This window comes from Corticium candelabrum, chromosome 4 (assembly GCF_963422355.1).
Source record: "Corticium candelabrum chromosome 4, ooCorCand1.1, whole genome shotgun sequence".
NCBI classification, from domain to species: Eukaryota; Metazoa; Porifera; class Homoscleromorpha; order Homosclerophorida; family Plakinidae; genus Corticium; species Corticium candelabrum.
The window spans coordinates 5,153,807-5,177,169 of NC_085088.1; the positions used below are offsets into that span (position 1 = coordinate 5,153,807).

General features: G+C 41.3%; 3 protein-coding genes across 3 annotated transcripts; 2 read left to right on the plus strand and 1 right to left on the minus strand.

Moving 5' to 3' along the window:
• The first annotated feature begins 537 nt into the window (after positions 1–537).
• On the plus strand, positions 538–13,470 carry LOC134178373 (DDB1- and CUL4-associated factor 11-like). Its single transcript, XM_062645246.1, has 19 exons — positions 538–706; positions 8,454–8,515; positions 8,575–8,624; positions 8,965–9,131; positions 9,200–9,306; positions 9,643–9,745; positions 9,798–9,841; positions 9,898–9,952; positions 10,016–10,087; positions 10,837–10,894; positions 11,059–11,172; positions 11,224–11,316; positions 12,161–12,250; positions 12,304–12,370; positions 12,424–12,536; positions 12,601–12,640; positions 12,706–12,752; positions 13,184–13,243; positions 13,320–13,470. Exons 1-19 carry the CDS (start codon positions 582–584, stop codon positions 13,407–13,409), a joined length of 1,557 nt encoding a protein of 518 aa, XP_062501230.1. The 5' UTR covers positions 538–581; the 3' UTR covers positions 13,410–13,470.
• Positions 2,429–3,218, plus strand: LOC134178917 (transcription initiation factor TFIID subunit 3-like). Its single transcript, XM_062645831.1, has one exon. The coding sequence runs from the start codon at positions 2,485–2,487 to the stop codon at positions 3,064–3,066; it is 582 nt and encodes a 193-aa protein (XP_062501815.1). The 5' UTR covers positions 2,429–2,484; the 3' UTR covers positions 3,067–3,218.
• Positions 13,471–14,934: 1,464 nt separating the features above from the next.
• LOC134178465 (uncharacterized) lies at positions 14,935–23,363 on the minus strand. Its single transcript, XM_062645342.1, has 21 exons — positions 23,271–23,363; positions 23,080–23,199; positions 21,757–23,016; positions 21,393–21,690; positions 20,830–21,338; positions 20,286–20,771; positions 19,965–20,231; positions 19,099–19,297; positions 18,704–19,038; positions 18,482–18,636; positions 18,297–18,414; positions 18,144–18,236; positions 18,000–18,089; positions 17,565–17,646; positions 17,311–17,465; positions 16,850–17,254; positions 16,594–16,779; positions 16,399–16,521; positions 15,886–16,023; positions 15,696–15,815; positions 14,935–15,618 (listed from the first exon to the last, which is right to left on the minus strand). The coding sequence occupies exons 1-21, from the start codon at positions 23,329–23,331 to the stop codon at positions 15,128–15,130; spliced, it is 5,691 nt and encodes a 1,896-aa protein (XP_062501326.1). The 5' UTR covers positions 23,332–23,363; the 3' UTR covers positions 14,935–15,127.

A 23,363-nucleotide genomic window follows, 5' to 3' on the forward strand; every position in this document is an offset into this window, starting at 1 on the left:
CCGCAAAACGTTGAAACCTTAATTCGAGCACTGCTATTATATCCCCGCTATTTGTAAAGGCCAAGCCAAGCGGATTGTAGAATAGAGCATCTTTTCCTGCCCCGTCACGATGTCCATCCTGTAGAGATCCAGCAACAGTAAATACGATAACAGACTTGTCGGACATTTTGACAACAAATTTATATTAAGTTTACTGCGGCACTCCGTCGTCTCGCGCTAACGCCCTGCACACTTGAAAGCAAAATAGTCCAGAAGCAGAGTCGGGTCCAACCAGTTTTGGAAAAACCGACTTTTGCGAGCAGACAATTATAGTCGATTAAATATAATATTTATTGATTTCTTTATTTGTCATATCTGTAGTATGTGGCTCTCAGCTACTTTACTATAGCTACTGCAATTACCGTAATTCGAAGTTACGCGCGAGTATGGATGGCTTCCAACTTCAGTTTTCTATGTCGCAGGACACATCGCGCGTGCTTTTAACGCGCGTTATACCACGCCCTTTAGCGCACGTTATTTATAATTAATCGAGGCTTTGTGTTGCAAGGATTCATGAGTCCGGTTCATATCCGGGCAATGTAATGGGCAACCAGTCTCCAGAATCTTCCTCCTGCGCAGGAGACAATGAAGACGAGCTTGCTTCGTTGAGAGCGTTGGGAGAACATGACGAGTTGTCTGCAGCTTTACTGGCATATCTTGTTCACAGGTATCTACGACTTGTTGTCGTCGGTTTGTTTGTACACTTTGTTTTGTCCGCTCATCCATTGGTTTGCTTGTTTGTTCATCTTTCACTTGTCTGTTACGTCGTCTGTTTGTCGGTCGATCTGTACACGTCTCTCGTACATGCAGTAAGGTAATACGGGGTAACTCCGATCACGGGGTAACTCCGATCACGTGACAGTAAACCGCTCAGCGTTGTTGATGAGAAAACCGTACGCCTTTCCCATTACAGCACGTAAGTAGACGACCCTTCGTGGTTTTAGCAGGCAGTGACATAACCACTAAGTCCTTGCCGTTGTGTCTCAAACGGCTTGTTTGTTGTGAGAACGACCTAGGTAGCGGAACTTGCGGTCCAAAAACTTTCTTGTTAGAGACAATCCAAAAGACTAAATGCTATTTTGTGCAACCCACTCTACCACTAAATACGTTGATGGAGACAAAACGCACCGTTGCCCTTCCTTTAGAGTCCAAAATTCGATCACATTGTCACAGTGGTAGACTTACTTCGCTTGCGTTCTGATCTGCTTTATTCGTTTACTTTGCAATAATGGTACGACATTATCAACCTAAAGGAATTAAGAACAAGTTCTCTGACGAAGCCCTGAGAAAGGCACTGCAAGATCTTGCTGAAAACCAGGACAGCATAAGGAAGACGGCAGCTGTGTACGGCATTCCCTACTCAACCCTTCGTGATCATCACAAGGGAGTCAGTAAAACGCGATACGGTGGACGGCCAACAGTCTTGACTTACCAGGAAGAGAGAGAAATAGTGCAATGTTGCATTGTGCTGCAAGAGATGGGGTTTCCCCTTGATAGATCAAGTCTCAGCAACGTCATCTCAGATTACCTTAGAGCAAATGCTAGAGAAAATCCTTTTCCTGATGATTTACCTGGTCCTGACTGGTTTGTTGGCTTCTTTAAGCGATTGAAGAGTGCACTGAGTCAAAGGAAACCACAACATCTGTCAAAGAAACGTGCTAAGGCATTGACCAAAGACAGAATTGAGGGCTGGATGGAATTTGTCGAGAAGATCTACAGGAAGGCTGGGTTGTTTAAACTGAGTAAGAAAGAGCTGTCCAAAAGAATTTGGAACTGTGATGAAACCGCTTTTGCTACAGCCTCCTCATCTAGAATGGTTCTAGCTAGGAGAGGAGCTAAGTCTGTATATGAGACCATGGCAGGGAGTGGACGTGAATACATTACTGTCCATTGGGGTGGAAATGCCAATGGAGACAAAATCCCTCCCTATATTCTATATAAAGCTCAGCACTTGTATCATACCTGGACCCTTAGTGGCCCTACTGAAGCAATGTATGGAGTATCAGCCAGCGGGTGGATGGAAAAACAAAACTTTTACAGCTGGTTTGTAAAAGGCTTCATACCAGTGCTCAAGAAGATGAAACTGATTGCAGAAAATGAAGAGCCATCTACTACACTGACGACAACAGAACCAAGTCTTGTCAGTGACCGTAGTGATGACTCAGACTTCACAGATGATACTAGCCCCAGCGTGATCTTGTTTTTCGATGGACACTATTCACACATCAACTTGGATGTCATCAATGTGGCAAGAAAATACAACATCATTCTCGTAACCCTGCCTCCAAATACCACGCACGCATTACAACCTCTGGATGTAGTCGTGTTTGCTCCCATGAAGAAAAATTGGCAGAAATTCTGACCGACTATAAACGAAGAACAAGGGGACAAGGTGTCTGTAAAACAATTTTTCCCAAATTACTAAAACAGCTGACAGACACATCCATGAAACCACACCAATTTCAAGGTGCATTTCGAGGAGCTGGTTTATATCCAAAGCCATCAGCTGCAGCCATTCCTCAAGCAAAAATTAGTCCAGCAGATGCTGTTACTACACGAACACCATGCAAGAGCCCTCGTTCTCCGACAGCAGCTACCACTCCTGCAATCAAACTTCAGCTTAGACACCACTTCTCCAAGTTGTTCCAGAAAACAAGAACGCCTATTCCACCACCACGGCCAAAGCCATCTGCTCGTGTAGACTTGGCATACTATGGAGAAGTCATAACAAGTCATGAGGCGTACTCTAGAATAAAAGCACAAGATGAAAGAAAACAGCAAAGACTGGCAAAAGCAAAAAAAGGAAAGCAACCTGCACGCCAAGGCAAACGAAAAACTGCAGTAACAGAAGAAAGAGATGAAAACAAGTGCCAGGGATGCGGAGGATTGTTCGACAACGACAGCAATGAGAGGCAAGAAGATTGGGTGGGTTGTGAACACTGTTGGCGGTGGTATCACTACGATTGTGCTGGGCTTTCAGAGCTTCCAGAAGACGAGGACCCTTGGACATGCTCCAAATGCAGCTAAATGTACATATATCAGAATCAATCAGAGTAAGGCTAGCGCGAGTAGATGCACTGTACGTAGCACGTCCACACGTTACCCTGCACATAGCTACTAGCTCAGTTTCTGATTAAGAGTGTTCAGTATAACTATTAAATCATAATCATGTAACCAACGCGTACCTTGCAGCAGCAGAAATGACGCGCAGAGGAGTGATCGGAGTTGCCCCGCCCTTGGGTATTCAGAGATATGCATGCGAGTAACTTCCCGAGTCTACTGTATAGTAACTAGCAGCCGTAAGTCCATTGCAACGCAAGAAAACAATAAGTAGAAGTTGCTCTTCACGATAACAGTGTTTCACATCCAGAGCCTAGTTCTTCGTGGATACAGCCGGGAAACTGTCAAAGTGTGGTCGGAGTTACCCCGGATTACCTTACTGTCGAGTTTGAAGGTCTTTGCATGGTGTTTGTGCTAGGGTACTTTTTGGCGTTTTTAGGCAGAGATTCGGTTGGGTTTTGGTCTAATAGTATGGTGACAACATACAGTGTGGTGGTCAGACGCATTCTTTTGCGCATGCGCTTATTAATTAATTATTTATTAATTACATTAGTTTAGCTTGGTCTTTTAGTGAAGGCTAGGCTGCAGTGTATTACAGTACAGTTAATTGTTAAAGACATATGGTAATACCATACCTAGTCTGAGCAGGAACATTTCCAGAAAAATTAAAACCCAGTCAACTTCCTCATCACTTGCAAGTTCCCTGCATTTGACCTTGGGTGTGTTTCTTTGACTTCCACTAGCTCAACCGGTTGAGGTGGTAGAGATAGTCTGGTTGAGTGGAAGTAATCTCGGTAGAAGATAGTGAGAAACACAAGAGTGGAAACGAGCACACACATTTATCTGTAGCTTAAGATGGATAGTCTGCACACGAAGAATGCGATCTCCTGGTATTCTTTAGAGTCATTCTTATTGTTGCTATGGCTGAAGTAGATGTGTTGATGATGCTTTTAGTCAACACAATTTATGGGGGACCCAGTTGGAGGCATTGATGTGCAGACGGGAACTAGTTGGAATGTTGGGGTTAGAGTTACCGTTAGGGTAAAGCTGCTGAAATTATACTTCTGCCTTTTTTCGCTATTTTTTCGTACGTGGGCATGCATAATAGATTACCTCGACCAGACTCGACCAGCTTAACCAACATTTGACTTGTGGAAATAAAATAAATGCACAAGAACTCTACCGTCTAGAGTGGTTGAGCTGGTAGAGGTAAGAGAAATCCACCCCTTGCAGTGATTTCCCTACAATACATTTGATGCGTCCTGGGACGCATTTGAGGAGGTTGAGATGCAGATTTCAGACAGCAGGATGCATCCTATTACGTGCATTGTTGTCTACTAAAACCCATTACACCTGCAGGTTTAGACTACTCCCCTTACGGTTGAACTTCAAAATCTGCAATATTTTTGTTGCTTTTTGGACCTTCCTGATAATCTTGGTATAGCAGACCCTGGCATTTTCATTTATTAGGTTAACTAAGCCCTTTCTGCAAAGGAAACAGAATTCAGATACAAGGGGTGGAGCTATGATCATTATCCAATTATCTTGTAAGGCGTACAGAAAGCAACTGGAACCATTTAGGTTAAATGTGCAAAATGTACAAGCTCCAATGAGCACACCTGGTGTGCCCTCTATCTCATAAACTGACTTTGCGTCTAGTGCTGGCTTCAGTAACTGTTGACAGATGGGGTGTACACTGGTGTAGGATGTAGATTTGGTGAGTCCGGGCAACCAGTGAACTAGGTAGCACCACTTGAACGTGCAGGCTGCTTTATTCTCTGAGCTAGACGCATTGCTGTCTCTTCAACTTCAAACTTTCATACGCATAATTTTCATATGCCTGTGTGAGTTAGATAGATAATCATACAGTAATGAGCACACAATATGTAAACAAACAACCACAATGCAAATTTGGGATGGCTACAGCGTGAACTCAACTGTAACTGTGTTGAAATTCAGTGTTTTCTTGAGCTGCAAGATGTTTGCCTTGATTCCAGGTAGGTTTTCAACCTATTTGTGTTTGTTAGTTAGTTAGTTACCAAATTTGCACAGGTGCATATTGCGTGCAGTTTACAGGTTTTGTACCAGCTAGGATTTTCCAGTGACATGCTGTTCTAATTAGACGCTGAATGTGTTAAACCGCTTGAGGAGTTAGCTCTGCAACAACAAAAGCTGCAGAAATTTCCGCCTGTTTTACTCCCCTTACTAACTACAGCAAATCTGCTGGAAAAGAGTTGCTTGGCGATCAGGATGTTGATGACTAGCACAGTCAATCTATCAATCTGCAGAAATTGTTGGATAACATTCATGCTAGATTTCCATCTGCTGCTATATTAGACGCTCTCTCTGTGTTTGATCCTCGAAATCTTCCTCCTATTGAAGACCTAGCAGGTTATGGAGATCAACAGATTCGGATGTTGATTAATCATTTTGGAGAACAAGCTCTTGAAAGCCGGGCTTGTCAATGAAGATGCGATGACTGAATGGTTGATATGCAGGTCTCTTATGAGCAACAAGTTTCGAAATTAGACAATGGTTGAATTTGGATCTGGTATCCTATTTGAACACAGAGATGCCTTCCCACAGCTACAGAGCGGAATATAAGGAAATTTTTTGTCCGGACAAACAGGTTTGCCAAAGCCACGCCCATTCTAACAAATTTTGACCCCGCAAACAACACTTTATTTCTATTATTTGACATATATACAAAGCATGACAATAACCAGAACAACTTTGAGACAACATACCTGCAAAGCAATCTTTTATTGCGTTACAATAAAGTGAAAAATTATGGAACCTCAAAAGACAAACTTGGAAGTGCACTATAATTATGTGAGACAATAGCAGAACATTAACAGGGAAACCTAACACAACAATGTGCAAAATTGTATTCAGTCAGACCTTCTGGAAAACTATTTGTAGAAGCGGTCCTAGAGGATTATGCCACATGTCCCAGTCATCTAAACTAAAGCTGCTAGTGCTATCGTCTTGGGTCAACTCTCCAGTTTTCTTTGCTCAGTATTGCTTTCTGAAACCTTGATTAGGACAGCAGTTTGTCTTGCATTGTTCCCACCACAGCCGAATAGCGGCGTCAGCGTGAAAGTCTTGAAGTGAGGGTCCTTCATGGTATACTTCCATAAGGTCAGACAAGGTGGTGTTGCTCATGCTGGTGTGCCGGTCTTTCTTGATCAGTTTCAGCGATGAAAACATCCTTTCAACATGTGTGGTAGTTAAGGGGAGACTAATACTATGTCTGGACAAGTGTGAACTATGTACCACACAGACTCATAGCACACCTTGCTGATGTGCAGATATTTTCTAGCATAATGGACTACCTCCTCAACATGAAGAGCAAGAATATTAACCCCTTTGCTTTCTAATGGTTTGGCAAAATGAACAGCAAGAGTTTTTACAGCTTCTCTAACCTCTGCATTATCATCAACGTTTTTGTCTTCACTATCTTGCTCAGAAGTTTGAACGTTAGGTTTTCTTTGCCATGTTTGGGTGTCAAGAAAGGCAATTATATGACAAAGAAGTTTTGGTGTCACACCAACCTAGTCACTCCTTCATTTTATTATCAAGGCATACTAAATCGGTATTCACCTTTTCTGCAGTTACTTAGTGTGCTGACAGAATAGTCTGCCAAAAGGCTCTTTGAAAGAAACCGTTTAGTACCTTTCCAGAAGGACTGGAATTTTCAAAGAAACAGCAGTCACTGCTATTTGACAATGACAAGAAAGAAAACATTCACAAATCAGGATGTTTGATTACCGTCTTGGGGACGATGTTTCTACCAATTCATGTCGTCATATTTGGTGCTGTGCTACATGCATTCTAGGTGAAAATTTGTATTTTACAGCAACTGGTGTCTCAGTAACCCGTCTCACCACTTCACACAAAAGCATATATACTGTCTATGACCCCATGAGTGTGAACTTTGAAAATCTGTAATATCTCCGCTGTTTTTTGGACCTTCCTGATGACCTGGAATGGTTAGAAACCACAAGGTCTGGCATCTGTTTACTAAATTATTTAAGCCCTTCCTACAAAGGAAACCAAAAGATAACACTTTTTGCATATCAAGGACATATTAGCCAAGTACAAATGGTTATTATCCAATTATCTAGTGAGATCAATGGATCATCAACTGTAACCACTTAAGATAATTGGTGCAACATGCTCTAATAAGCACACCTGGTGTGACCTCTACCTCATTACTCGCTTCCCAGTTCAGGCTTACTGGGATAGTAGATATGTACCCCAAGAAAACATACTCTCTGATAGTGCACATAGTCTGACTTATGAGTGTCCGAATCATGCCATTTGGGTGTGACCGTTCCAGTAGCCAATGTCCGGACAACACAATATATGGCCGGACATGGACTTGTTTTGACCGGACAATGTCCGGTGTCTGGGCGTTATATTCTCCTTTGCTGCTATCACTTCTTCTGGCTGCAGGACTTGTCATACCTGTAACGAATGCTGGCTGTGAAAGAGTATTCTCTTGTCAGAATCATATTATGACAAAACTACAGAACCGCTTGTCTGAAGAGAAAATTGACTGCTTGATGCTCATTTCACTAGAAGGACCACCTATGTATCAATTCAATTTTGAGCTTGCATTTTGCAAGTGAAAAGAGAACAAAGGTAGAAGGTTACTTGGACAGCACCCTGGTCGCAAAGTGTTCTAGGCACTCACTGCCACATAACATGATAAACATAATTACAGACTGTTATTGAAAGTTTGTTTGCACAAGTTTGGCTAATAAACTAGTAAAACATGCCCACACGTTTGTTTGATATATACTATAGTAGAAAGTATTTGCCTATAATACTTGGACAGCATCGATATCTAGGCGTAATTTGTATGACTATATTATAACATGATGAGCATACATGTAGTCACAAAGTGTTATTATTAGTATAGACCTTTGTTTGAATTTTGGTTTAATAATGAAACCTGTCTACAAGTTTGGTTGATATACATACATTACAATTACGTTCACCGTAGAAAACATTTACTACTGTACCACATTACCAACTTAGGCCACGCCTTTTTAGGGGCGGGGCCAAATATGCGCAAGATGAGGATGCATGTTTGAAGGGGGTTAGGAAAATCACTGCCTTGTGTCACTCTTGTTTGCATCAGCCTCCTCATCTCACATCTTTGACTCAGCTAGTATTAGTCTTCAGCTGTGTTTTCTCAATTTCTTCTCCCAGGCATATACTTAGAAACCTAAAGGTTGTGACTTTTGTTTTACTATAGATCAGGGGTAGACCTGTCCAAATATAGTATTGATTTGCATTGGGGTGAAATTTTTTTGAGCAAATAGCACTAACAGTGCTTTTTGTAGTGGTCGAGTGAAATTGGTTCCTGCTTCAACAAGCAATAGTGAATCATTGATTGGACAAGAAGGTGCTACGATTGTGTATGATGGTTTTTGCATAAAGTGTTAATTGTTGAATTACTGGCAGGTAATGATGACAAAGTTGAAGCATGGTCTGATCTTCCTCTTGCAGTAAAGGTTTGAATACATATCTTTGTTGGTTAACTTCATTAACTAACTTTTAGGTGTCTAGCTTGTTTGTAAGTGTTATGAAAAATGCATTGAGTTGTTATACTGAAGTGTTTAATTGAATAGTTGCTCTTGTTTTCCATTGTCTGGTCATGCCGAAGCATGTCACAGTTTGTACATATGCTTTCTACATTGTTTCAACTTAATACTGTAGCATTGCATGGTTGTTCTTCTTGTATGTTTTCAGTGAGATCAAATGTCTAATATAATGAAATACTGGTATGTGTAATTTGTTATGCAGTGTGGTAAGGTACACTAATCTGACTTGATGTTGCTTTTGTGTTACAAGAACAATGACATTTCTCAATTGATAGCACATGCAAGTAGACTTCATATTCATAACAGACCTCAGCCTACTGCCAGGAATTTGGCTTGCAATGTGAAATCAAGACAGGTGGCTTCGTCTGACTGTCAAGGAGGATTTTCATCAGCTACTAAAATAGGAATAATGTCACAGTAAGTATTGGTGGACACAAAGAATTGTATGTGAATGACAGTCTTAAGAATATGTGGATATTTTGTAGACAGCGATATCTTCCTAATTCAAGCAGAGTGGTTGCTCGCTTTGTCGGCAAAGTGACTGGTGGAGTGTTTTCTTCTGATGGACTGGCATTCATGTCGATGTGCCAAGGTTGTTGACTCATTTTAATACACATAAATAGATTATGACTACCCAAATTTTTGTGACCTCTAGTATGGACATCTTCAACGTTAAATTAGTGTACATTTTAGTTTAAGTAGTCTAGCAAGAAACGGATTGGGTTGAGATAGCACTTGCAGAAATTATTGGTGCTTGTGACGTTGGCTGTACAAGGGCAAGGTAGTCTTGTTACAAGTGCTAATGGGTTTTGATTCTTGTAATGCTGGTTTAACATTTATTTTGAAGCATACTATAACTACATGCACAATATGGACAGTATGTTTCTAACTTCATGGTTGCTGTGTTGACAATATTTTGTGTGTTCAGATAATTACATTCGACTGTTCGATGTCACCCATCACAGATTTAAATGTTTTCATGCTGTCGAATGCAGGCATGTCGGCTACAGTGTGATTGACACACATTTCAGGTGAACGAAACGATTACATGAGTAGGCTTGTGTTCAATGCATCGTTTTTCAGTCCTGACAATAGCTGCTTGATCTATGCCAGCTGGCATGACAGCAGTAAGTAGACCACCATTTATTAATGCAATAAGATAATTAATTTATTTTGCACATAGTTCAACTTTACCGAATTTATAGCGATGATAAACAACATATTGCATTAAGTTTAAGGTAGCTGTCAAATCTTAACAGTGAGATTTGTATTTTGGCCGATTATGGGTTTTGAATTACTAGGCCGCCTAATGTCTCACATTTCTGTCCTTTCTCTATTCGATTCTCTCCTGACAACAATCATATATTGGCCGGGTAAGATGGGAGCTTTACTTGCACAGACAGACTGACGGACGGACAGACAGACAGACAGACAGACAGACAGACAAAGACACAGACAGACAAACACAGACAGACATCCAGAATTGCAGACAGACAGACAAACAGACAGGCTGAGAGGCAGACAAACACAGACAGAATGGCAGACAGACACATAGACAGACAAACAGACAGACACATAGACAGACAAACAGACAGACACACAGGCACATAGACAGAAAGACAGACAGTCAAACACAGACAGACAGACAGATAGACAGACAGACAGACAGACAGACAGACAGACAGACAGACAGAGTTATCTGTGATAATAGAGAAGAAACGTGGACCAATACGGTCCATATATCATATATGTTTTTTCAAGTGTAGTTTATGCAGAGAACAAAACTTTCAAATATTTTACTTTAGACGTGGCTGTACTAGCTCCTCTAGCCTGTAATAGTTTCGATGTTTGAAATTATACTACCATTGACAGACAGACAGACAAACACAGAGAGTGACAGACAGACAGGCAGACAGGCAGACACTGACAGACAGACACATAAATAGACACATAGACAGACACACAGACAGGCAGACACACAAATAGACAGACAAACAAACAACAAATCAACAAAGATTAATAAGCAAACAAACAAACAAACAAACAGACTCAAATACAAATGCATTGTCACATCTTCAATTGTTGTTGTTATTAAATAAATGTATTTGCTTTTAACATTCAGTGGTAATGATGGCTGTGTCTATTTGTATGACCAAGCAAGGGGCGAGAGGACACTTCGTGTATGGGTTTCTACTATTATGCATATGTTTGAATTGATATTTTTGCTAGATGGATACAATAATTATTGCATAAGTTCGTGTATGTACTTATCAATCTCTCTTGGCTAACAATGTATGTAGCAGATGGTTGCTTTATGGTTATTGTTAGCTTTGCTGCGTTTTAGTTTCTGACATCATACGGAGGAGATGATGGTGTTTCCTATGACGTGAATGTTGTGTCGTATGCGGATGAATCTCCTAACGTTGTGTTTTCTGGAGGTGATGATACACTGTGTATGGTGAGCAGTGGCTTTGATTTGGATAGCGAAGCAATTTGTGGCATTTTGCAGGTATGGGACTTGCGAATAGTGAATGAGAGTCATCCACGTCCTGTAGCTGCAATGGCAGGTCACAGAGGAGGCATTACATTTATTGACTCGAAGGTGTGCAGATCACTTCATATTGAGTTTATGTTGGGCAGGTTGGGTAGATGAGTGAATGGACATTTTATGATGTGTGCACACAACAGTCTATTTACATCAAATGTGTTAGTTCTTAGCAAAATAGGCTGTTGTTGTTGATGATAGTTTTTAGCTCATTCTCTGACTGTATGAAAGTTTTCAATTTTATGAATCGTGATCATTATTGTTCATCATTTTTACTCGTGTCATCTCAGTGAACATTTTGTATGAGTTGGATAGAGATGCAAAGGTCCATTTCATGCTACTAAGGCATCAGTAAAAATTAGAGTCATGGCACTTTTATTTGGAAAGGCATCCTGTCAGTTATTTGCAAGTGTAGAACTGATGGCAGGTGAAACTGGCATGTATGTCAATTTTATTGCATTTAAATATATTTATACATATCCGTCACATTTACTTTTGTATTGCTTACCATATTTATGCCACTACCATGCGATTTCACTCTTCGAAATAGAGAGGTTGCTAGTATTGTTTTTTCTCGTGGTTGTACATGACAAAGGACCAAACAAACTCTAGTGATTATCATTGACTGTAATATTGTTGCTAAATGTTTATGTGTCTACTATTGGTTAGCAATTTCTGGTTTCATGACCAAGCGTTTAGTTGATGCAACATTTGCTTGCAGACTATTACAGTATTGTTAACCCGAGGTTGAACATGCACTAGGGTTACAGTAACACCAAGCCATTTGGCCAGCTTGACTACTAACTCGATGTTGGCGGGTCGATAGATGCATAGGCAATTGTTGTTCTTTTGAGTAGACTGATGTTTAAGTAGTCTGTCATTTTCTGTCTTGCTGGTGTAGGGTGATAGTCGCTATCTAATTACTAACTCAAAAGATCAGACTATAAAGCTGTGGGACATTCGGCATCCTTCAGATACCGAAACATTAAGAGTAAGAACAATATTTGGCAATCGCGTCAATTTTTTGTAATAGTTTTGCTTTAGAATGCAAGAGTATCTGTTACAGCAGCAGCAAATTGGGATTATAGGTGGCAAGCACCACCTACATTATGTGAGTAGCTGTAACCATGTTTTTATGTGAGTGTAATAGGTTGTCTTATTCAGTTGACAAGCAAGCTGAAATGGCTGGTGATGACTCTCTGATGACATACCGAGGACATCAGGTGTTAAAATGTCTTATACGTTCTCGGTTTTCACCAGTCCATGTTACAGGCCAGGTAGATCTGTTTGGTTACCGTTGATTTAGACATGATTTAAAGTAATGTGTATGTACTTTGGTAGCGATATATTTATTCTGGCTGCTCCTCAGGCAATGTGATTGGTAGGATATTTGAGTAGGTGGAGATATCAAATTTCCTAATTGATAATTTTTATTTGATTATTTAGTATATGATGTTCTGACAGGAGAAGTTGTGTCTCAACTTAGAGGTCACGTATCCTTTACAGTACTTTTAATTTGATGAACAATTAATACTTTTAGTAATGAGAGTTAACGATTTGCATGATGATGTTTGGGGTCATGGATACGTAGCATAGTTATTGTTTAGATTTTATATTGGTAGGTATCTATCCTATCCGTGACATTATGTTTCTTTGTTTGTTTTACTGATAATTTAGTTCTTTTTGGCTTGTATGTGCTTTGCCGCTTGGAAACTGGTGCTTGACCACATGTTACCAAGTACACTAAGTATACACTTGAGTTTCATTTGTTAAGGCTCGTGTGAGACACAAGAGTTGTGTTGGGATACAAATTTACTGTCTAGCTCTTTAAGATTATTGTATATTGTATGTGGTTTGGTAACGTACATACGTGGTTCTACCATATCTGTACGTTTTTATCTTTGACTTGCTACTACAACTGTAGACAAGTACAGTACGTGATGCGTCCTGGCATCCATATGAGCAGGTCATTTGCTCTTCATCGGTAAGATAGATTTTGTATTATATGAACTGATCACATGTTATACATGTAGTTGTTGAGTATGAATATTTGCATTTAGTGGGATGGTACTCATGCATGGTGGGAATATGTGCCTGAAAGAAGAGACGCTGTGTACAACATGGCAAGAAAGTCAGGAACCGCTAACTGATATTAAAGTTTGTTTTTAGTTTATTTCAGTATTAAAATTTGAATTTTGGTGCCGTTCCTCATTTGATTGATTGGTTTAATTAAAGTGATGGAAGAAATTGATTTTAACTCCAGGTGAAAATTCTTACTTTTATTAGACAAATGATGACATTGTACAGAACTCTTGAAAAATTCAAAAAGTTTGTGAAATTTACTTTCTGTATACGTAGACTTTGGTAGATTTAGTGCAGAACGTTGCGTCCTCTTTTTGTTTGTAAGTTTGATGCTACCGTGAACAGTTTGTTTTGACCTTGTATCCGAATTTGTAAGTTTCCTACTTTGCGTGTACCTAGGCAAGGATTTGTTACCGAAAACATTGTAAATATGAAGCTCAGGCTGAGTACTTATCGCTGAACACTTTATATACTGTAGTCTGAATGAGCTCTAATTTAAATGAGCACTTTTAGCGGAGGCAGTGTCAGATCGCCCAAAGGGCGCGCGCGCCCCATTGTAAAAACCCCACGTGACTAAAGGATTAAATTGCGCATGCGTCTTTTATTATACAGCGTAAAAGGTGGCACCTTTCCGGCCATGAACGAGCGGAAAACATTTATTCGAACGTAGGAGACGTTGTATAGATGAAGAACAACCAGGAGAGGCTACCACTCTAGATTTACAGGGCCCTCTACCAGGTACAAAAGTGTGTGGCTACGTACTGCTAGCAATTCTGGATGAGATATATTAGTTATATGATTATAGCACCCAGAATGGCTGAGAGCGCTTCTGAAGGAGGAACAATCTCTACGTAGCTGTGTAAACTCAGAGCCGCAGTCTTCTACTCTGCTGTTGCTTGTGAATTATCAGATTCAGACAAATACACAGTACGATGACTCATTTAGATGAACACGAGTACCATAGATTTCCGAAATAGAGCCTATGTGCTGTATCATATCAAACTTGTAGTAAGTACTAGCGAGGTGACAACGACTTCATTTAGAGTGAGGTCATAGTAATGGACAGGCGCCCGCCGTTTTGGAAATCCAGGATCCGCCACCGGGAGGATAACCACATTACAAATGAAAATAATGTACATGTGTTCATGCATATACTAAAATGTTTGAGGAATAATGCACCGTGGGCACTCATGGCGTAGCAGTTGGGGAGACTAACTAAAGCTCTCCCAATCTTTGTAGGCATTTCAAGCAAAAGAGCCATGTTTCCCTCAGGTTACCAAACAGTCAAGTTAATCTTAGTGTTGTGTGTTGACGACGACATTAATTATTTGTTTGTACATCAGCATTTCGGTATGGTGAAAGCTGAAAGTGTTGAATAAAGTCGTGAGAGGTGAAGTGCGGGTGCCCATCACAATTGTTCGGCATTGGCGGAAGTCAATGCTGTGGTAGTAAAAAGGAAAATGGGGCATGGGCATAATTTGCAGTGTGATTGGTTCGCACCTCCAAACATGAGGATCACGCTACGACGGTGCTGTATGGCACATAACCGTCATATAGTACGTCCAGTTGTGGTTACGCTGCGGTGCGCTGGTGTATGTTGAGGCTTCGTATTGTAAACCGGCCTTCAGTGGCTACAAACAACACCATCTTGATGCTGTCAGTCTATAATGCAACCAATTCTAAGCTCACTATCGTAACGTTTGACGAAAACGTCGCTCAAGCAGACAATCACAGCAAAAAAAACAAGCAGTCAGAAACTGTTTAGTTGGCATGCCAGCTCCTATTTCTATGAGTCAGGATTACACAATCCTCCACTGCAACTCTCCTGTGACGGAGGAGGACGCGGCAACGCAATGTGTGTGTCGGCATTGCAGTGACGAACACTGACCGGCTTACGTCGGTTTTTCATCAGTTTCACACAACTTATTTGCCGGCTTCTTGTGCAGTCGCTCGCGCAAGTTGACCATTTGCCAAAAACGTAGCGGCATGGACGTCCACACCGACGTTGCACTCTTTGCTTCTTTCGAACGTTGAGAATGCAGAATTCGTCGTCGACTTGTCGGTCTGCCTTAGTCGTCTTGTTTCTCTCGATACAAGAAACCGTACGAGTGACAACTCCAGCACCGCACACTCGATTGACCGAGCAATTCTTGCCCCACTTACTCTTTAGCCATCGGTAAGTAACTGCCGGAGGTCGACATAGGAAAGAACCTATTGTGTTGGAGCAGACGGCGGAGGTTTTGCAGTTGTGCGTACCTGTCACACACTCGTCTATATCTACAGAAAAGAAACAGGTCTGGTATGAAGAATACAATAATATAATGAATTAGAATTCGATTTGCTAAAGTCGGTACCTTTGCAGGTTCGTCCATCGTCAGCTAGTTCGTACCCCAAGCGACATGAGCAGTTGTAAGATCCTTTCTTGTTATGGCATAAATGGTCACATAGCGATTGGTTATTGCATTCGTTAATGTCTAGGAGAGGAAATGTTTCCTGAATGTTGATAGCCTGCGATTTTACTTGAATTGTATAGCAACATCTCACCTATACACGATGCGTTGTCTTCACCCAGAACGTATCCAGCCGTGCAATTGCACCGAAATGTTCCAGGTAAGTTGTCACAGAGCTGCTCGCAGTTATTAAGTCTTAGATAGAATGCTGTTGTGTTGCACTCATCAATATCTGCAATTGAAATATGTGCAAGTCAATGTACCTAAAAATTTCGGTCATGGTCGGAATCATTGTCATTCAATTTTGGCGACTGATAATAAATGTATATTGTCGTATAAGGATTAGGGTGGCGGGAAACCTCATGCAGGTTGTTGAAGTGATGCATCTTGTCGTTTTCCTGGTCTGAACGCTAATAGGCCTAATCACATGCATCGAGTGCTAGCAGATTGTTACACAATTTTGTATCACTGGTGTTTGCCTTTCTAGTCCTAGTCAGTTAATTGGACAATATGGATTGTGCTGCTTCTGCATTGCATCCTTTCTCTTGCAGTTCGCATATGTCTAAATTGATATATTTAGTACAGTGTACGTATACAATTTGTATACCTTCACATGTGCTGTTGTCGTTTAACAGCCGGTATCCGCTCCCGCAATTACACTCGTACGCTTCACAAGTATCAGTGCACAGCTGATCGCACCCGTGGCTTCCTGTAGCGCACTCGTCTACGGCTACAAACGGCAATACACGAGATGTTAGTTGCCAGCAAAATTTCACATGCTAAGAATGAGAGCTGAATTAACCTTCAAATTGGCAATCATTGCCACAATGCGTGTTTTCGCAAGAACACTGTCCTGGTGCTACACATGATCCATGTGACGAGCAATTTCCCGTTCTGTTGTTCGAGTTGCACCAGACCATGTCGCAGAGAGGTCCCGTCCAATCCTCGTCACATTGGCAGCTGTCTAGACCAACACATTTCCCATGTCCTAGGCAGGAAACTCCATTATACGGGTCTACAGTTAAAGTTAGACGTTTAACGTAACGCTATTTGCAAACCTGAGCAGTAATGAAACTTTTGACATGATGGGACTGAACAATCTGCACCCGCCCAGCCCGAAATGCATGAACAAAGATCGGGAGCAATACATGTTCCTCTTCCGGAACATCCTTGTGTGCACTCGAACTTGTCGCAGTAATTGCCATAATAACTACTGTAGCACACACACGTCGTCTCGTTCTGACAGAAACCGTTTTCACTGCAATTGCGCATGTCCGGACAAGCAGTTGTTTCGTTGCAAGCTATTCCAAAGTAGCCAGTATAACACTGACACCGATTACTTCCCACGCATTCGCCATTTTCGTGGCAACCGTTTAAATCGTTGCAAGAGAACAAGTTACACGCGCTGCCCTGCCAGCCTGCATTGCAAATGCATGTTCCATTCTCGCTGCATTGTCCATTGCCTGTAAAACATATTAGAACAATAGCAAGATGATGTAACGCTCGACTTCTAATATACCTGAACAGAACCCAAAAGATTCGCAATTCTTTGAATTACACGTGTCTCCTCCCCAACCAAAATGACAAAGGCATTGACCACCTCCAATGCATTTGCCATGAAAAGAACAATTGGTAGGGCAGAAGGTGATGTCACCGCAATGAACTCCGTCGTATCTTCATCATCAACATAGAATGAGATAGAGACAGCAAGCATGCATGTATACCGTATGTATGTGACGGCGATGATTGCAAATGGTTTGCTCTGTCTCTTACCCTGGGCGGCATTTACAGACGTCTGGTGCAACACATGTTCCATGAGATGGACTTGTACAATTGTTTACATTTTCACAAATGGCTGTAAAATTCATGGCAACAATTAATGACAAACGAACTTCGTACAAAGATCCAACATTGACGAAAGAAAAGATAGAAATTTTATGATATGTATATACATATATTTAGAATCTATTGGTACTGTAAAGTTCTGTGAATTCTTACCTTCTGTTTTTCACTCTTAATTTTTTAGAATACTTAGTAAAACATTGTTTTATCATATGGCTCTGGTGTACCATGGATGGCAAAATCTAAAACTTTAGCATATCGATAGAAGACCTATATTATTTTTACTAATATAAATCACAATTGCTTTTGATAACAGCGTCGTTGACACAATGAGTAAGACATGTGAAGCTCAACGATGTTGTATACCTTTCATGCAATCTGGTCCAAAGTAACCGATATCACAAACACAGAATCCATTGTTGCATCTGCTGTTTGAGGGACAGCTGCTACATCCACCTACAAAAGTTAATGCTAAACGCAAAGTTTATATCCAAATTGAAAATATATAACCTTCGCTGCAGTCTTTGCCCATCCAATTCTTGACACAGACACACGTACCGTTGTTGCACTGCCCGTGATTAGAACAGTCATTGGGGCATTTGCCTATACATATCACAAAATGGTTTACTTTTCTTAAGATTTTGCATCTTTTCTTGTAAACACCTTGCTGAAAAGCTTGTTGTTCAACAAGCGTAACATCTTTTGTAAGACTAAAGTCAAGTACACAGTTTTCCAATAGAGTCTTGCTCAGGTCTTTTGCTCCACATCGTTGTTCAGCTTCCTACAAGATTTCTGTCATGATGCATGTACCATCGGCAACACTAAATGCTAGACCAATCTCGACAGACCTGGCGAACATCGTCGTTCAGCTGAGAAAGGCCATAGACAGGGTTGTGCTTTTGGTCAGTGTACGAGAAATCCAGTGGGTCGTCGGGATGAAAATTGGAGTTTGTCCATGACCACATTACGTCTCCATTGTTCTTTACTGTTTGATCAACTCTCCCTAAGCGACAAAATTTACAATAACAGATATATGATGCGATGTATTTGATTTGTTTTTCTAGCCATACAGGCGTTGGCAAACTCGTCTGTATCTGTATACACTTTTCCGTCTGGACCAGTGAAATCATTGATTTCGTCATCGTCCATGAAACCACATAGTCCTTCCGTTTTTTCAATAAAAGATGCCGTTGGACCAAATTCTGTATTCAAGTATTGGCGTTCCAGCATATTGCTATATCGAACCTCAACCGTGTAGGAAGCTCCATTTGTGAACTGAAAGACGTAAGTTGCAATAGAGCCCATCCATCTGTGAGGCTCAATGTACATTTGGACTTGGCCTGATGCGAGTGTGTGTGTAGTTGGATAGGCATTCCAATCATTAGTAAGCAGGTCACCAGCAATTCTAGACATTCAAACAATGTGACTGTTGTACCGTTTGATTGAGATTCAACATTATTTTTACCTCACTATAGGAAGCGAGTCTGCACCAGTCGTTGTATTGAGGGTGTAAATAGTTGTCGAGGTGTTGCCCGTTTTGATGGCTACAGCTCCTGTAAACGATGTCGCTTTGTATTTGAAAAATCGTATTTGTACTCCAAAGTCATTTTCCTGGCTTCTGCAATCCCAAAACTCTCCAATACCGAAGTAGTCAAAATCTATTCCTGAAAAGACAGACACAATGTTGTAATGTTATGGAATGTTATACATTAATTCCTGCAACATTCCAGTTTAAAATAAAGATAATTACGGTTACCATTTACAGGTTTAAATAGATCAGCATAGTGATGCTGGTTTAGGATAACACCAAAGCTTTTGGTATGAAAAGCGGCTGAGAGATAGTAGCAGCCAATAAAAACTTGAATAGATTTGGTATCGATCTAATTGGAATACTTTAGCACTTGAACTATTTCTGATAAAACAGTCTTTCAGTCGGATCATCCTGAGCTATGTGATATCAATGATTTTCCTCATTGTACAGTTTGGTCTATATAGACAGGTTGGGAAAGAGTCAGTCATAATTAAATGTTTCTCTTATGAGCTTTTTACTTGCTGTTTAGGTTAGAAACTTCCCAGAACTATAATAAGTACAAATGTATTTACTTCCTAATTCTTAAGCAGCCGAAAGGTGTCAATCGATTGCTAACAGAGCTCATCACCCGGACGATTGTTTATCTGTTCAATTTGTCATCGATTGTTGCATAATGTAAGTCAACATGAGACATAGTCTTGGAGGGAGCAGCTTGTTTATTCATTACAAAGGCTGGAGCATGGCATACTGATTGTGATATTAATGATAGTTAAAGAACATCTGGTTCCTACTGTGCGTACCATCAACGGTTGTAAGATGAGGATCACCGGAACGCCGAACCCTTTGCCTGCGGTCACAGCATTGTCCCAGCCATCGAGGCCGACACGAACATTGAGGCTGCGATTCTCCAAATCTTGTCACGCAAACTCCTCTTCCCGAGCAATCTTGTATTCCCTCGCCTTTGCATCCACAATCAGGCTGATCGCAGCATGTTCCTTGCCAGCCCGGAAAACACAAGCAAAACGAATCTTTGCCATTTCCGTCGATGATACCGTGACCGGAACAAACTAAAAATATATACAATATGACAACAAGATGTTGCATTAATATTTTTTAATTACTAGCGCCGTCTGGACAAGCTGGCACAGTTCCAGAGTTCTGTGTGCATCGACCTCTTCTGCTGTCTAACCAGTCAGTCCACTTCCGATCATTCTTTGTATTCAGATTGTCTGCCACGCAGAGAGCGGCGTCGAAGTCGCATTCGCAGCAAAACTTTTTGCATTTGCTGCCTTCTCTGCTCAAGAGTATTTCTTTACAAAATCCTTGAGCATTCTCCCAGTAGCTGCATCCTGCTGAATAGACAGTACTGACAGTATTGTAACAATCGCAGTCTGGCGGTGCCTTGTCGTAGCACGACGTTCTCGTCTGACAGCAACGGTCCGTGGAATCGACCGGGTCTCTGGGTGAGAGAGACCTGACTTGAAGTGACCGTTTGGGTACGCAATAACATCCATAGTTCTCCCATGCATTTGGATTTTGATATGTGGCACATTTAATATGAAATAGAAAGTCGATGGTGATCTCTTTAAAGTCGGATTCAGCTGGATCTACATTTCAAATAGAATGAGCTTATCATGTAAAATTTGTAGAGATGTGACCATGTACCTGTGTATGCAGTTGGGTAGTCATAATCATAATCAGTAATCTCGGTGTCTGCTGCTATTGGAGGTACTCCTCCTGGGCATTTGTCTTCGGATGGTACCACACACGTCTCTGACTGACCGTCTTTAGTGCACTGTCCTCCCCGAATGACATTGAAACATTTCTCGAAGTTGGTGCACGCTCTTGTCCATCTGTTACACCACCTGTCTGATCCGGGAACTTGTAAAGAATTTCCACGATCCTGCACAGATTCATCGTTACAGGTTTCTTTGCAGTCTAAGAAGTAAATTTCGCTTGAAAATGGATTTGCTATATTGTCTAAAGCCATCGTAACACAATGATGGAAGAACCAAGCAGGACACTGCTGATCACTGTCTTCCGGTCCGTTTCCTGTTCCCGACATACACCGCTGTTGCGTCTCACACCAACCACAACCACTCGTAGATGTGCACGATGAGCAGGACGAGAAATGTGGACAAACGTTGACAGAACACGCAGAGCCGGCCCAACCACTAGAGAAATAGTAATTTGTTTATTGCAGTACTGATTGAAATGATAACCCTTACCTTGCACATTGACACAGGTTTGGTGCTATGCACGTGCCGTGTCCTGAACAATCGTTTTTCAGAGTACAAACTGGTTTTAAGCATTGTGATCCAGCCCATCCCGCAAGGCACACACAAGGTCCATCGCTTCGACAGATTCCGTTAGGTGAACAATCGCAATCTTTGTTCGACAGCTCGCACGTGCGTAAGTCGGGTTGAATAACGAAGCCGTCGTTGCATGCGCATTGGAATGATCCAACGGTGTTGATGCAAATGTGTTGACAAGGAGATGGTACCTCTTCAATGCATTCATCAACATCTGAAAGAGATAATGTCTAGATATTATTCTAAGCTCTAAAGTTAATTTTTGAAAGGTTATTGTAACCTTGAGTGACTGTAGTTTCAACGACGCACTCTCCCTGAAGTTGTAAGCCACCAGGATAGCCATACGAGTCCCACGACGCATATCCATAAGCAATTAAACCGAATTTGGCTCTCCGTACGTGGTGAAGCCGATGGCTTCCTATAGATACCGGAGTGGAAGTACCCACTAGGCTTGTTCCAGGAATTGAGTGCCAGGTAGTGTCTGATGGCAATGGCTGGTCATCTAACCGCAATCCAGATGTTTCAGCTTTTTCTATTATTAGGTTTAGGTAGTTAGTAAATGCAACCGGGGAAGCAGGAGGTGTGCTGATTATATATCGGTGGCGATACTGCTCTATAGGTGGAATCATTGCCATGAATGGATCCGACGTCACACCGTCGACACTAGTTCCTTTACAAAACTGTACTAATAATATTGGTTCATCGGTTTCTATAGACGCAAATGTAGTACTGGGGACATCTATTTCATAGAACTGACCAGAACTGAGCGTCGTCTTGACGATTCCATTCACTTTAACACTTGTTCCATCTCTAGCTGCCACCAAACGAAAGAGATCACCACCTGTGCGAAGTGCTAAAGGAGCTGTAGCAAATGTAGTTCCTAAAGTTGTCACAGGTGGAATTTGCTCTGCCAGATGATCGCAAGCACCGACTCCTAGAGGTACATTAGCGCACACGTGTCCTCCAAAGACAGACACGGGTTGGTCGGTATAGATTAGCGTGCCAGTCAAATCAGTGCCAGTTAGCTGCAGGGTTTGCAGTCTGTTTAGTGTATACGAAGCTTTTTCTCCTTGATTGTAGTTTTTCTTTCCGTCGGATGCTGTTGAAGATAACTGAATTGTTAAGGTGGTATCGTCCCGAATGGCTACAATAGCGAGAATGCTAGAATAGCCCCATGACTCCAGTATTATGTATGAAGAAATTACGTATTCGTGTCCTTGAACTGCTGTTGGAAGTGCAAGGAAAGCGTCGGTACTATACAAAATTTGACTTAAGCCATAGACTGTCATATCTTCCGAGCTTGTTACTAAAATGCCTTTTTCTTCAATTCCAGAAGTTAGTGCAATTGTATGCGGTAGCTGTACTGATTTCAGCTCATTTGCTTGAAGAGCACCGGTCATCATTTCCCCTTGCCCCGGAACCTCTACTTTGTACGTCAGTGCTTTTGACGAGGTGAGAAAGAGCACGAGTGTTGGACTTCCTATGTAGTTCCTCATAAATGCAAGTACAAATTCTTTCCCAGAATTACTGTTTTGCACACCTGCAAAATAGAGTACTCGTAGCAAGTGTGAAGCTCGCTTGCTTTTCATTTACGTGTTCTTACAGCAGTTTTCGTCTGATTTGTCATGGCAGTCTTCATTGCCATCACATCTCTTTTCTGATGATATACACTGGCCATTTGTGCAGATAAATTGACCAGAGGAACACGACTGCTGTGAAATGGCTAGTAAAATAAATAAAAATTCAGACAATGAACTGTCGATTAGCTATTTTGAATATCTGTTTGAATCCCACTTATCGGCAATGATGCCAAAACACTTGTCCAGACTATGGCAAACGTAACAGAACGACTCATCTGTACATACAGCTAACAATCCTGAGCAAAAG